This window comes from Fusarium proliferatum (assembly GCF_900067095.1).
Source record: "Fusarium proliferatum ET1 genome assembly, contig: FPRO_scaffold001, whole genome shotgun sequence".
In the NCBI taxonomy this organism is placed as follows: Eukaryota; Fungi; Ascomycota; class Sordariomycetes; order Hypocreales; family Nectriaceae; genus Fusarium; species Fusarium proliferatum.
Genome location: NW_022194790.1, coordinates 1052296 through 1066313, shown reverse-complemented (window position 1 = coordinate 1066313; position 14018 = coordinate 1052296). Strand labels below are relative to the sequence as shown.

The 14018-nt window shown below is 48.8% G+C and overlaps 6 protein-coding genes across 6 annotated transcripts; 4 read left to right on the top strand and 2 right to left on the bottom strand.

Moving 5' to 3' along the window:
• Window positions 1–266: 266 nt before the first annotated feature.
• On the bottom strand, window positions 267–1496 carry FPRO_01736 (uncharacterized protein; the record flags this gene model as incomplete). The annotated part of the gene is made up of 4 exons (XM_031228162.1): window positions 267–1028; window positions 1079–1208; window positions 1314–1378; window positions 1434–1496. 4 exons carry the CDS (start codon window positions 1494–1496, stop codon window positions 267–269), a joined length of 1020 nt encoding a protein of 339 aa, XP_031074737.1.
• A 1180-nt stretch (window positions 1497–2676) lies between these two features.
• Window positions 2677–4082, top strand: FPRO_01737 (putative homocitrate synthase, mitochondrial precursor; the record flags this gene model as incomplete). Its single annotated transcript, XM_031228151.1, has 4 exons — window positions 2677–2848; window positions 2899–3248; window positions 3300–3448; window positions 3506–4082. 4 exons carry the CDS (start codon window positions 2677–2679, stop codon window positions 4080–4082), a joined length of 1248 nt encoding a protein of 415 aa, XP_031074736.1.
• A 484-nt stretch (window positions 4083–4566) lies between these two features.
• FPRO_01738 (putative 3-hydroxyacyl-CoA dehydrogenase) lies at window positions 4567–5465 on the top strand (the record flags this gene model as incomplete). The annotated part of the gene is made up of 3 exons (XM_031228139.1): window positions 4567–4604; window positions 4657–4912; window positions 4971–5465. 3 exons carry the CDS (start codon window positions 4567–4569, stop codon window positions 5463–5465), a joined length of 789 nt encoding a protein of 262 aa, XP_031074735.1.
• A 427-nt stretch (window positions 5466–5892) lies between these two features.
• On the top strand, window positions 5893–7031 carry FPRO_01739 (uncharacterized protein; the record flags this gene model as incomplete). The annotated part of the gene is made up of 2 exons (XM_031228128.1): window positions 5893–6082; window positions 6136–7031. The coding sequence occupies 2 exons, from the start codon at window positions 5893–5895 to the stop codon at window positions 7029–7031; spliced, it is 1086 nt and encodes a 361-aa protein (XP_031074734.1).
• A 3182-nt stretch (window positions 7032–10213) lies between these two features.
• Window positions 10214–11239, top strand: FPRO_01740 (uncharacterized protein; the record flags this gene model as incomplete). The annotated part of the gene is made up of 2 exons (XM_031228117.1): window positions 10214–10537; window positions 10601–11239. The coding sequence occupies 2 exons, from the start codon at window positions 10214–10216 to the stop codon at window positions 11237–11239; spliced, it is 963 nt and encodes a 320-aa protein (XP_031074733.1).
• Window positions 11240–11572: 333 nt separating this feature from the next.
• Window positions 11573–12148, bottom strand: FPRO_01741 (uncharacterized protein; the record flags this gene model as incomplete). Its single annotated transcript, XM_031228106.1, has 1 exon — window positions 11573–12148. The coding sequence occupies one exon, from the start codon at window positions 12146–12148 to the stop codon at window positions 11573–11575; it is 576 nt and encodes a 191-aa protein (XP_031074732.1).
• Window positions 12149–14018: the final 1870 nt, after the last annotated feature.

Sequence of the window (14018 nt, the reverse complement as noted above, 5' to 3'; positions counted from 1 at the left end):
TATGTCGACAGGTCGTATCTTCTCAAAGTCTTCAAGAAAGGGTTGTCATTACTAAGTAAATTACTCGGACTCAAGTACAGCTCGCGAACTCGCTTAGTCGTGTGCAGTTCGCAGCTTCATATCGTCTATCCAAACGCCAAACACGCTGATGAACGAATGTCTTCCTAAACACTACCGGTCTAACCATGCAACCGGATATCTTCAAGCACTGCCTATCCATTACTGGGAGTTCCAAGCGGAAAAGAGGTAAAGCGTAACTTGAAGAATCAACAACAACCACCTCCTCTCCGCCGATTGCTCAGCGTAAACACCTCTTCCCACTCCCGTAGTCCCCAGTTCTGCGTCCTGTTCTTTTTCCTCCTCCTTCTCAATCCGCTATGCCCATCTTCCACAGTGGCGCCTGTCATAGAACTCTTGATACTGCCCCCGTCACTAGCTGTGTTCCATCCACCACTGTCGCCATACTGGATCCCACTCGCTGGGTCATCAGGGTCGATTTCTCCCAATTCAATCTTTGTGAGAATTATTCTTGCTAGTCTTTCGAAGATCTCGTCGACGCCCTCGCCGTTGAATGCGCTCGCTTCTGTCACCACTGATATTCCTGCTGTGCTGGCCCATCGACTGGATTCTGCCCGTGTAACTTCTCTGCCTTCTGGTGCGATTGTGGCCCTTTGTTGGCTTCCTGCGCTTATGGATGCTCCGCGATCCCTAGTCGTGGCTGTGCTTGTATAAGAGCTGCCTCCAGCGCCGAGCATACCAGACGTCAGTGTTGAGTTGGATGTGACGCTCGTTGGGGTCGGCGGCGGAAGACTTGTGTCGACGAGTGTATCGGTAAGATCTAGTTTGTTGCCAACGAGCATAAGGCTCAGGTTCGGTGATGCCAGCGCTCGAGCGTCATTTAGGAAAGGTTGTAGGTTTCGGAAGGATGCATGAGAGGTGAGGTCGTAGACGAGGATAGCGCCCGCGGCGCCTCGATAATAGGAGCGAGAGACTGATCGAAAACGCTCTGTTCCAGCGGTATCCCAAAGCTAAGTCCTGTTAACGTGCTTTCTTTGTCGCGCGATCGAGTGTAATGTACCTGGAGCTTTATCCGTTTCCGCCTTGACCCGGTACCAACTTTGATGATCTTTGTAGCAAACTCTACGCCGATAGTTTGCGACGATAAGACTCTCCATTCATTCTTGACAAAACGGTGTAGTAGGCAGGACCTATAAAGGCACAAAACAGTCAGTCAAAGACTCTGGTGTAGAAGCGCTGCTGTTGCGAAAGAAAGTGTGCGATGTCGCTTGCTAAATGTTTCGATAATGACATACTTTCCAGTTCCGCTGGGCCCAAGCAATATAATCTTGGCCAGGTAATCATACATGCTCCCTAGCTCCTTATCATGGTCAGCCGCTTGGTATCGCGTCGACGATGACGTTCCTCTCGCCTACCTGCTCCCGAGCCGTACCCGAGCTCTCCTCGCTCGCGCCGGAGTGCCGGCGAGGCCTGGTCATTGCGGGCAAATGACGAGATGGCGGAAAATAATGGCGGAAATGTTTTAGGCGGTCGGACGATATCGCATGTCTTGGCTCTCGGTTTGGTTATCGCGGTAGATATTTAGGAAGGCAAGTCGAGTATAAGAGGGTTGCTGTCGGATGTAGGTAGAATGTAGAGGAGAAGTAGGGTGACCTTGTTCTTGTTTTTGTAGCCGTTAAAATGACAAGAAAAGACGATGCAATGCGATCGATCCCTGGACATGGATGGAATGGATGTTTACATGCCCTGTTCTGTCTGCTCGGTGAGAGCGAGGGTGGGTCGCCCTGTAAATAGCTGGCGTCCTCGCGCTGTAACGGGAGATAGCGTCATTAGGTGATGATAACGTGACGATGTATCCGTAAATGGGAGCCCGATACCACCGCCTGAGCTCGAGTGGAGTGTTGTCAGTGCTTGAATTCTTGGGACAAGATAATTGGCTACAGATAAATAGATTTGCCGATCGGCAGAGATGCAAAATCTGGGGTTCTCGGGACATGAAATCTCTGATTTTTCTACTGACATGCAGCCTGATACACACTAAATGCGTCCTCGCCTAGCGCCTTTGCTTGCGACTTGCGGTGCATCATGTCTGCATAATTGACAACGCGGCATTTGTCTCAGAGATTCAGTGTAGTTTCAACCCTGAAGTTACGAATTGAAACAGAAAATACAAGAATAGAACTGTGTCTTGCTATTCAGTTGACGTTTGCACTATTCCGGGTAAATAAGCTTATTACGTATGGAAAGACTAAGACAGTCACACACAATTTTTAGCTGTCTGACCTAGGTAAAAAACAGAAGCTGGTAACAGCCAACATTCTCTTACAACTCCAAAATATTGTATACTGTAGGCCAGCCATAGAAAACCGACATATCATCTCCTCCAATGTTTACGCTGTACGTGGCATTGTTTGCCGTCAATGTACCACCGAATGCAAGACCTGAGAACCTTATTGACCCATTGGCTCTTCAAATGGATACATCGATATTAGCCACAGGCCGATCTGCGGCCAATCTTGAGTCACCAAGTATGGGTCTACATAAAAGCCCCCTCCCGCAATTTTCTCTCCCAGCAGAGTCAAGCAAAGTAGACAACATCAGCTAGCAACACGACACATAGATCGAACACAGCAAAACCTTGATGCTAAAGCAGACACAATGCAGTCCGCCAACAACCCCATCTCCCACCATACCAGCCACACCATGGGCCAAGGTGCCGCCAGTAGCAACGGCGGCGACAATAGCTGCGGAGCGAATTGCGTGGATAACCATGTCGGCCATGCAATTGGCGATGGAGATGGGGTTGTCCGAGTCTCGGGTGGAGAGACTGGTAAGACTCTATGTGATAGACAATGTTGGTTCCCAGCTAATGCCTCATAGGAAACGATGGAGGCCTCGTCATTGAAGCCTCCGTAACGGATGTTGGTGTCAGCGACTTGAACCAAACTACTACTACTACTACTACTACTACTACTACTACTACTACTACTACTACTACTACTACTACCTACGATGAATCAGACGATGAGAGCTCCCTTGCGGACAGCTCCGGCTCCATTAGCGATGGACCCAGCTTTGGAGGAACTTCGATCCGATCCCTGGGCAGCATGTCCAACTGGAGCATCATCGACACTACTCTGCGCGAGGGCGAGCAGTTCATCTATGGCGATTTCGACACCGAGACCAAGCTCAAGATTGCTCGAGCGTTGGATGCCGTCGGTGTTGAATACGTGAGTTTGTCGAACAAGCAGACAGTAGATCTCAACTAACACATATCCCAGATCGAAGTGACCTCGCCTGCTGCTTCTCCTCAGTCCAAGTTGGACTGCGCGGCTATCTGCAAGCTGGGTCTCAAGGCCAAGGTTCTTTGCCATATTCGATGCAACATGGACGATGCCAGAATTGCAGTTGAGACCGGTGTCGATGGAATGTAAGTCGATTCAGCATCTCATGTAATTCTCACATTCAACTAACATTTTTACCACAGCAACATGTGCATCGGTACTTCCACTCAGCTCATGACGCATTCCCACGGAAAGGATCTTGACTGGATCGCCGCCAAGGCGAAGGAGGTCATCGAATTCACCCAAGCCCACGGCATCGAGGTCCGATTCTCCGGCGAGGACTCTTTTCGCTCCGACTTCAGTGAGATTCTGAAGCTCTACTCGCTCATGGACCGTCTCGGCGCCCACCGCGTTGGAATTGCCGACACCGTTGGCGGCGCTTCTCCTCGTGAGGTTTATGAAAAGATCTCCACGCTCAAGCAGATGGTCGGATGCGACATCGAGACTCACTTCCACAATGACACTGGATGTGCTGTCGCCAATGCCTACACTGCGATTGAGGCTGGGGCCACTCACATTGACACCACTGTCTTGGGCATTGGAGAGAGGAATGGAATTACTTCCCTTTCCAAGCTCTTTCAGTGCATGCTTCAGATGGGCCATGACTCTGTTCTGGCCAAGTACAAGCTTGAGAAGATTCCTGCTCTTGAACAGCTTGTCGCTGAAGCCGTCCGCATTGAGATCCCCTGGAACAACGCTTCACTTGCAGCATATCTCTGAATGTAACAAGTCGGAGATCGCCTCGCAAGGCTAGAGCTAGATGGCTCGACTTACCTTTCTACTGCTAAGCTTCTAGTGAAGAGTATCAAGTAGTACTCATATAGTGAATTGAAAAATCCGTTTAAGATAATGCTGCCGTCGTGTATTCAAGTTACCCTGCACCATCATGTTGCCACAACAATTGGGTACAAACTAAAATTGATGCCGAACCATTCGGAACCTGCCATTATTTTGATTATGATGTCAAAAGTTCGATATTCTTCAATAGTCTCACTTGCACTGTAGATAATTGCAAGCATTTCATGACTTATGAGGACCCATCAAAGGTGACGAGTTGCCGAGGCATGTTCGGGTCAGCCACCCCCAGATTCCCCACGTGTGCTTAAATCGCCGAGATTGAATGATATCCCCAGGTTAGTTTGATACAAGCTCACTCCCCGTTCTTTTCATACTTTTTAACAATTTCATACATTCGATAGCCATCATGAAGATTCAAGACCGGACATTTGTCATCTCCGGAGGGTAGGCAGAGTCACATCAAAACACTCAATCACATGTCGCTGACTTGGTATAGTGCTTCTGGTCTTGGCCAGGCATGTGTTGAAGATACATGCGCCAATGGCGGTAACGTGGCCATTCTCGACATGAATGAGGAGAACGGCCAAGAACTAGTCAAGAAATTGGGTTCATCAGCCAAATTCTTTGAATGTAACGTGTTGGAGACAGAGAGCGTAACCAAGGCTGTCCAAGGTGCTGCACAATGGGCCAAAGAGACAGGGAAGCCTCTTGGGGGTGTGATTGCTGCAGCTGGTGTATCAACTCCTGCGACGGTAAGACTCTTCAAATTTGTGACTGGGTGTGTGAGTCTATAACTGACTGAATAACTAGATGCTCGACCGCAATGGTGCTGCCTTCAGCCTTGATGACTTTGACTTTGTTATCAATGTCAACCTCCGCGGCACAATCGACCTCGTGCGCCAGACTCTTGAGCACCTTGCAAAGGTAGAGCCTGAGGGATCTGACGGCGAGCGAGGTGTTGTCATCATGGTGGCTTCATCAGCAGCCTTCGATGGACAAAAGGGTCAAGTCTCTTATTCTGCTAGTAAAGGCGCTGTGACGGCCATGACACTTCCCATGGCACGAGATCTTGCTCGATACGGCATCCGAGTCGTGACTATTGCGCCCAGTCTGTTCGACAGCCGAATGACGAGTGTGATGCCCGAGAAGGTCAAGAAGAGTCTTGAGGGCGCGATGGAATTTCCCAAGAGAGCTGGTCAGCCCAAGGAGTTTGCGCAATTGGCGCGACAGGGAATTGAGAATGTCATGTTGAACGGTGTTGTTATTAGACTGGATGGTGCTATGAGAATGCCCAGCAAGATGTAAGATAGATCTTGAGAGTCGTTGGATTTGTCAGGTTTGAAATATAATAATAGATTGGTAATTTGAAAGATCATGTAATTCATTATGTTTCACTAGACAGTGAAGCTTGGCCTTGTTCTGCCGAGAATAGCATCCGGGGAGCTATTGCGAGATCGGATCGGCATCCGGCAGAGAACTTAGCCACCTCGCGACATTCGTAATCAATGTCACAACCTTCCGTTTAAAACTCTAGAATATCTTCACGAATAAAACTGAAAGGAGAATTAATAGCGGCTGCTCTAAAGAATTGACCCGACATCCCTTGCTCAGAAGCAACGGGCCTGGCACAGTGTCTATAATACGACAACTTACACTGCTTACCTCTCCATTTAAGTCATACGCCAACACAGCTACAGCTCTATCAACCACGAAACCTACTGCAGCTGCAACAATGGCTCCAACCAAAGTGGCAATTCTGGACGACTACCAAGGGGTTGCTGACCCCTTCTTCAAGAAACTCGACTCATCCAAGTATGAAGTCGTGTCTATCAAGGATACGTTGCTGCCTTACAACCACCAAGACAGCTCACAATCGAACAAGGATGCTCTAGTTGAGAGATTCAAGCCCTTCGATGTTATCTGTAAGTATCAAGTCTTGTTAGAAGGTCCGAGAATAAGTGGCTGATCGACCTAGGCACGATGAGGGAGCGCACACCCTTCCCTCGAGAGTTGATTGAGCAACTCCCTTCTCTGAAGCTTCTTCTCACCACAGCATTTCGCAACAGATCCCTGGACCTAGATGCCCTCAAAGAACGAGGGATCCCAGTTGCCGGAACAGTTGATAAGCCCCGTAGCGGCAAGCCAGTGCTCGCTGGCACGGGCAGCACCACTCAACACTGCGTCACGCTCATCCTCTCGCTCGCTCGAGGCATCGCCAGGGATGACGCCGCTGTCAAGGAGGGACTGTGGCAAACCGGTCTCGCGATTGATCTCTCAGGAAAAACTTTGGGTGTCCTCGGCCTCGGGAGATTGGGAAGCGCAGTCGCGAGGATTCTCAACGTCGCATTGGGTATGAAGATTATCGCGTGGAGCAGCAATCTCACACAGGAGGCGGCAGACGAGAAGGCCAGGGAAGCTGGTCTTCCTGTTGAGGATGGGGAGGGTGAGAAGACGTTCAAAGTGGTAAGCCGAGATGAGTTCTTCAGAACTGCCGACGTGGTGTCTGTCCACCTTGTCCTGTCTGATAGGACACGCGGCATAGTCAACAAAGAGGACTTGGCAAAGATGAAGCCGACAGCCTTGTTTGTCAATACCTCTCGCGGACCCCTCGTCGTGGAGAGAGATCTTCTCGATCACCTCAAGGCTGGCCGTATTAGGGGTGCAGCTGTCGATGTCTTTGAGCCGGAACCTCTCCCCGCCGACAGTGAGTGGCGCAACAAGAACTGGGGTCGCGATGGATCAAGTCAAGTTCTGGTCACCCCTCACATGGGCTATTGCGAGGAGGACACCATCAAGTCGTGGTATGAGCAGCAGGTTGAGAACATTGAGCGATGGGCTGCCAACGAGCCGTTACACAACGTATTCACCTAGGTATGATCGGCGAAAGAGAAAAGACAAGGACAAGGCTTCTGGAAGATGCTTATGTGCAGAACCGAGTTTCATCTCAACGGCAGAGGCAAAAGAAAATCCGAACAAACAAGCACGACTGCATACATCCATGACCTTGACAGTTCATCCTGATAGGCTCTATAGTCGAAACAATGGGAACGAATCCTTTGATATGCATGAGACTGCAGTTGATGATCGGCGCGTTTGGGACGGGCCTACCCGTTGTATCCCTGATGATACGACGGCCCCGGATTTTTTTTTGATATGCGTATGAAATGTCTCTTTCGTTGAATTTACACCGAATTGGAGCCTTGGACCCACGGTGGTAGTCGTGGATCAATGACTTACATGTCCATGGCTGTAGATCATGGCCCCATGAGTTCCCTCGTGGATTTACTCGACACATCCCCGTTCCTTCGGGCTGGAATGCATGTCCTGATTCAGATACATGCAGAGGTGATGTGTTAACGGGTATTATGTTCACAGGCGAGGATCTGCAATGTTTCGGACCTCGACTTCTGTATATCCAATGACGCTTGGTATTGTTGTTGATATTTTGGGTCGAAACGACCATCACACAGTCCTAGCAACTGTTTGCTCCGTGATATGACCAACGAATGATTGATAGTCTTTGCCGCCATGTTTAGGTTCAGCAGACCTCTTTCGCAGCCCTAATCTACATTCATCCTACAGCATCGCAAGGCGGTTCTCGACCATGCCTGATCAAATGCCGAATTTCCACAATGCACTCGACATTACCAGTTGAGGCAGAATAACCGCTAGATTACATATCTCACCGCTAAAGGCGCTGAGGAGGCGTGTCTTGTTAATATCAGCCTTAGGAGGTTCAGCTGGTATCGGGAACGGCGGCGCGTCCCTTTCTGGCTGCATTTGAGACATTGAAGCCTCGAAATCGAAAACGTGACCTTCCAAGCCTAGCTATTCTCGCTCTTGTACGATTAAACTAGGCCAAGAAAAGGTGATCTCAGCATAAGACAGATGTGATTCAAGCCTCTTCAGGAACATGGCTTTTTTCGAGTCTTGGATTATTGATGTTAGTCGCTATGCTGGCCTCGTTTAATGGCGTGACGGTTCGGGGACGGCACGAAGCGATGGATTATATCGTTCGCTTCAGGGACTATCATGGATCTAGTGGTCATAGTATCCTTGGAGTTGCAGATTTGCACTAGGATTTTAGGGCAGGGATGCTGTTTCTGGAGTCTCGTGGCTATGGTGCTGGTGTTTTGGCCGCTTATGGTGGAGCAGACTTGGTTTATGGCTTGCTGAGAAGCAGCTGGAAAGACTGGACATGGCTTGATACATGTCTCCTCGCTTCTCTTTGGTCTCTCTTTGATCTCTGTCAGATAACGGGGTCCGAGTATCCTATCCTGTTGTTCCCCGCGCATACCCCCCTTGTCTCTAAACGGGACAGTTGCATCACGATCTCTACAAGGGTCAAGGGTCTAGGCTCTGTAAGCTCGTTGGACTATTGAGCCCTTGTCTGATGGGGATTGTGATTGAATCCGCATGTCGCAAACAGAGGACTCTTTTGGAAACCCGATTCTCTGGACCCTTTTATTATTGTTATTGTCTCTAGCCTCTTTCGCTGAGTCGGCCTCTCTGAGTCGAGTCTCAAGGACATTTCATTCCGATGCAAGAAAGCGGAATAGACCCAGCCAATAGAGTTGATAAAAATAATTGCAGAGAGTGACGTCGCTTAGATGGTTCGAAGTTAATTTTGCAGAGACACAACTGAAGTTAGGCTACAAGCTCAAAGCCCTCAACGTCATGAAAGATGCTGCTCTAGCTTCAACGGACCATGGTGTCATAGACGCTACATCTCTTGAAGCAAAGCAGATGACCATTGAAGAGAGCCAAAGCCAAACGGCACAAGAAGGGGAGCTTCGTTGATGACTCGATGGTACCTGGTAACTAGAGCACGCCCGCCCGTTGAATCTAAATGGTACTTGCCGCCGTTGACAGGCATGGATGATCCTGGCTAGGCCTGGTCCACTCATGCTCATTCATACTCTTTCTCATACTGTGGTGATTGTGGATGCGGATGTGCATGTCTTCGGACTGCTCTTTTGGTTAATAAGATAGGTAATTTTCACATGCGGGGACAAGCGAGTGAGATCAACTGAAGCGAGCTGAAGAGACAGATGAAACTTTCCTCTCCCCCTCTGGAACTAGCCCTTCCAAGCTCTGCTTGCCCGAGACGGACCCGTCAGCGACATTCTCCCTCTGGTGCAAATGGTCCAACTTACACGAGAAAACTTGAACCTTCTCCACACGTCATGAGAGCTTTCAGCTTCAGTACCGTTGCGCTTTACCCTTAGTGATCTAGTTTTCGGATGTCTCGTCTCAATATTCCATCGCCACGACTCACCAGCTGAGGGAGCGGCAATAGTCGCCTTTTTTCTTCTCTTTTCATGTATGCGGGTACGCCTTGAAAAAAAAAAAAACGCCATCTCCGACTAGAGTCGATGTGCCTTGTGTGTGCTGACCTGTAAACATCATCACCCAGAGAACAGCAGTTGACTTGATACTGTGGTAAGCAAATAGTGTGCTTGGATGATCAACATGATGCTTATATGCTTGATTTCTCAAAGCCACTGTAACTATATCCTAGACAGCATCATGTTGGGCAGACAGACATGAAAAAAAGGCCCCCGTTCAGATAACCCCCAAGGAACCTTGTCCGTGAAGGACAAGCAATCACAAAGAAAGACTATCCCTGCAGCGTAACCCGAGTTACACCTCTCCTCTCCTCTCTCGGGAGTATCAATATCAGAGTCAGACTCCATTCCGTGTCGTACCCTACCTTAGGTAGCTTAGGTACCCTGCCGATGTGATGCCCACCCCCGATGAGAGCTGAGATGCAGATGCGGCTACTACACTCAGGAACGACGCCACTGGCACCGTTTGGTCTGAGGTGTGGTCCGATTGAAGATATCATTGCTCGGGAGGTTATGCCCTTCCCTCCTGCTCTTTCTTGTTCTCCTCGATATAAAATCCCCGAGTACGCCATCGAAGACACACTCTTTTGTCAGGTCCCTTAGCACCAGCTGCCATCTCTTCTCACCTCACCATTCCTGAGCGTCCTACTCCTCTCCCTTTCCTATCATACACGCACCATCACAAACCACTGAAATCAAGTCACAATGGTTCAATTCACTCGTACCGACACGGGGATGTCTGGCTTGCCTACTGAGGAAGCCGTGGCGGATCGCAGAGCAGGTAGTCCCATCCCCAACCGTGTAAGAAACGCCATTGTCATCGTCCTCGGCGAATTCTGCGGAACCTTCATGTTTCTTCTTCTCTCCTTCATCGGTGCCCAGACTGCCCTTGTTACCAACAACCCTACCAATTCTACTGCCCCCTTGGAGCCCTTTTCATTAATGTACATTGCTGCTTCTTTCGGTACTGCTCTCGCCGTCAATGTCTGGATCTTCTATCGTGTTAGTGGTGGCATGTTCAACCCGGCTGTAAGTGACACTCGCACAAACTTGTTTGACTGACTCACATGCTCACTCTTTTTTCTTCTCTAGGTGACTCTGGGTCTGGTCCTCGTCGGTGCTGTACCACCTCTTCATGCCCTTGCTATTATCCCTACACAACTCGTTGCCGCTATCGCCGCTGCGGGAGTCACCGACGGTCTCCTCCCCGGACCCCTCCTCGTCACAAATGCTCTCGGCAATGGTACAAGCATTGCTCAGGGTGTTTTCATGGAGATGTTCCTCACTGCCCAACTTGTCTTGACTGTTTACTTCCTTGCCGTTGAGAAGCACCGCAGCACACATCTGGCCCCCATCGGCATTGGTATCTCTGTCTTCATCGCTCACATCTGCCTGACAAACTGGACTGGCACATCTATCAACCCTGCTCGATCATTTGGCCCTTCAGTTGTCGCTGGTTTCCATGGGTATGATTGGATCTATTACCTTGGTCCCTTCATGGGCTCTTTCCTGGCCTTCGGCTGCTACAAGATCTTTAAGGTGCTCGAGTATCAGACCGCCAACCCTGGCCAGGATGATGATGATTTGGAGAGGGGTAGCAAGCATCACTTCTTTGACCATCATGAGAAGGAGCCCATCGCTCACTCCCAGACCGACACTCTTGAGCCCAAGGACCATGGTGCTGCCCCACGAAATGATAGCGTCATTGATGGTCAGATGAGCCATGCCTAAGTTGTTCCCGGCGATCGGGGCTGCTCAAACCACATGTCCAGCACTGGCTGTATGACTGTGTGAGCAGTACAAGATTACGAGTTCCGTTACATTCTGTCATGGTACAGCGGGCTCTGACACAAGGCTGGATCTATGTGTTGAACCATTCACTACTACATCGTATCAGTGTATGTAGCTCGACGATGAATTTCTAATGGGTGTTGTTGGGAAAGGAATGGAGGGGAAATTTGAGCATACGAGGAGGATGCATGATTGAACGAGGACTTTTTAGCATGGGTTTCGGAGTACATACAGTTTCAATAAGACATCTTGGCTTTCTAAATATAGTGCAGCTCAGTTGCCCCGATTATCTTGAAAGTCGTTCCACTCGTCGTCGTCGTCCTTGGCCGTCAATCCTATCGCCTCTTCCTCCTCGGGACTCCTAAGGTTCTTCACCCGCATACAAGCCTGGAAACCAACAAAAGCTGTCCAAAACGGCAGTGGGATAAAGGTTATTACACCCCCGATGTATACTATATAAACCACAAACCCAAGGTATGATTGTATGAATACGAGAGTTTTGTTGATGGGTCCGTAACCCGAACCAATGAGGTCTGTGAAGACCAGGCCGGCAACCATTAAAATGCCAAAGACCCAGAGGATACTGAAGACTGGAAGGACCATAGCCCAGTCTCTCGTTTCATAGAAGAACCGATAGAAACGCTTGGTCCATGGGGTCAGAATAGGTATGCGAGAAGCTGTGGTGAAAAGGAGAAACAGCTCAAATGTGAAGGGAAGAAGCAGGAAAAGGAGACGGAAGGAAAGTGAGTGCACGAGAAGCTGGTATGTTTCTGCGAACAAAAGGAAGCCAAATTGGTACGACCATAGGCCATAGACCACGGTCTTGAAGAGAGATCTTTCGGTCGACATTGTGATATTGCGATGAAGTTGAGATGAGATGTTGTTGATTTTGAAGTTGACGCAGGGGCAAAGTAAAGTAAAGTGAGCGCTGATCACTGATTACTGTGCCCCGCTGTGCCGCTTGATGGATGATCCTTGTTGCAGATATGGAAATAGCACGGCAACAAGAGCCGTTAGTGATAATCATTACGTGTGAATTATTTTGATCTTGCAATTCAATGTTGACATTATGCTATTAGTTTCGACAATTTTAAATTGTCATTGGGAAGTACACAGGGAGTTGGGAGAAAAGAGTTTGACCGTTAACAGCCTCTAAGCTGCAAGAGACACATCAAGCGCATGCAAGTTCCACTTACACAAGCATCCAATAGATTACCAAGTCAAGACCAGAAGAGTCAGTTCTATGATGCACAGAGATTGTTCTCGAGTGCTTGGCTCGATGCTGTAGAACTGATCGATCAAGTTATGGGATGTGACAGTGTCGCATATGCATGCATCGATTGTCATGTAAAAGATCACAGGCAGTGCTTGGCGATCAGGACATACACAGAAGTTGTGTTAGTGAGAGGCAACATATCGGCTGAGAAGAAGATGATGCAGGTGCAACAATAACTGCAGGTATGACAGTTAGAGGTTAGGGTATAGGAGCAGTTGTCCCGTGTCTGGAGGGATATTGTAGTCGATGTAACAATATTGGACTGTGACATGAGGGAGTAGTAATCAGGTGATATATATTCAGCAGAGGGCGGGCACGGTTCTTTGTGACGTAACACCATGTTACGCTCGAACTGACTCTATAATTTTAGAACCATCAGATCTGGCTGTAAGTAGAGCATCCACTGCACCGGGCATCGATGCTTCTCTTCGGCCGCAAAGTGGATATTATCGGGTCCGTTCGACCGAGGTTGTCAATTATGGCCTGGAGAAAAGGATACTTGATGTAGGTGAAGCGACATTGAATGAGATGTTAATTAATGACCGAAAAGGAATTGAATGAGTAGAGAGACAACAAACAAGGTATTGAGTGCTCCATATATACCGAGATAATATTTTATCAGATGCCGTAGCCAGTTCCTCGGTATCCGGGAATGGCTGCGGAGCTCCATATGTAAAGTGTTCTTGTTCCGGTTCCGGTTTCGCCTCGTCTGTCACTTAGCTTGATGTACGAAAATGAAATCAAAAGCATATGATATATATATATCTAAGAAAACTCGAGTTCCAGTACTAAATCTTGGCAATATAATAGTTGCGAATAAGACCAAATTCGTCCTAGAAACTGTCGATCTTCTAGGTTATGACGATTGAAGAGGCCCAAGTTACAGCACATCCAACGCTGTACTGTCCTATACCGTTGGCTGCGCCTTCTCTTGGAACAGCCATCCCAAAGAGCACATGACCCACGTGATCATCTTGTAGTTGGTCCTGAGGCTTCCAATGGGATATGCCTGATCAACCCTTGCCTTTTACATTTGACTGTCTACAAGATCGTTCAATACAATCCAACATATCTCATCAATTGATTTGAGGACCTGATCTCTCTTACACAGAGTCTGGTCAGGCCTGACAGGCCTAGAACCCGCCCCCACTTGTCCCTCCGAGCTGGGGCCTCCCGACAGTCTTGCCCCGGCCCAACGCAGCATCGGCTCCGTGTACTTTACCTTTACTTTACCTTTGACTCGAAACAGTCACAAGGCGGAGAATTCTCGTCCTAGTCGGGCTTTTATCTACTGTGCCTTGTTTTTTTACCCCTAAAGGAGAAAACCACCTTCACTGTCTTTATACTGTCCCTCGGCGCAGTAATCTACAGCTTCATTCATCGGACAGACCCGGCCCAAGTTCTAGGTGGGGTTTCAATGTCCAACGCGGGGCTCACTCTCTG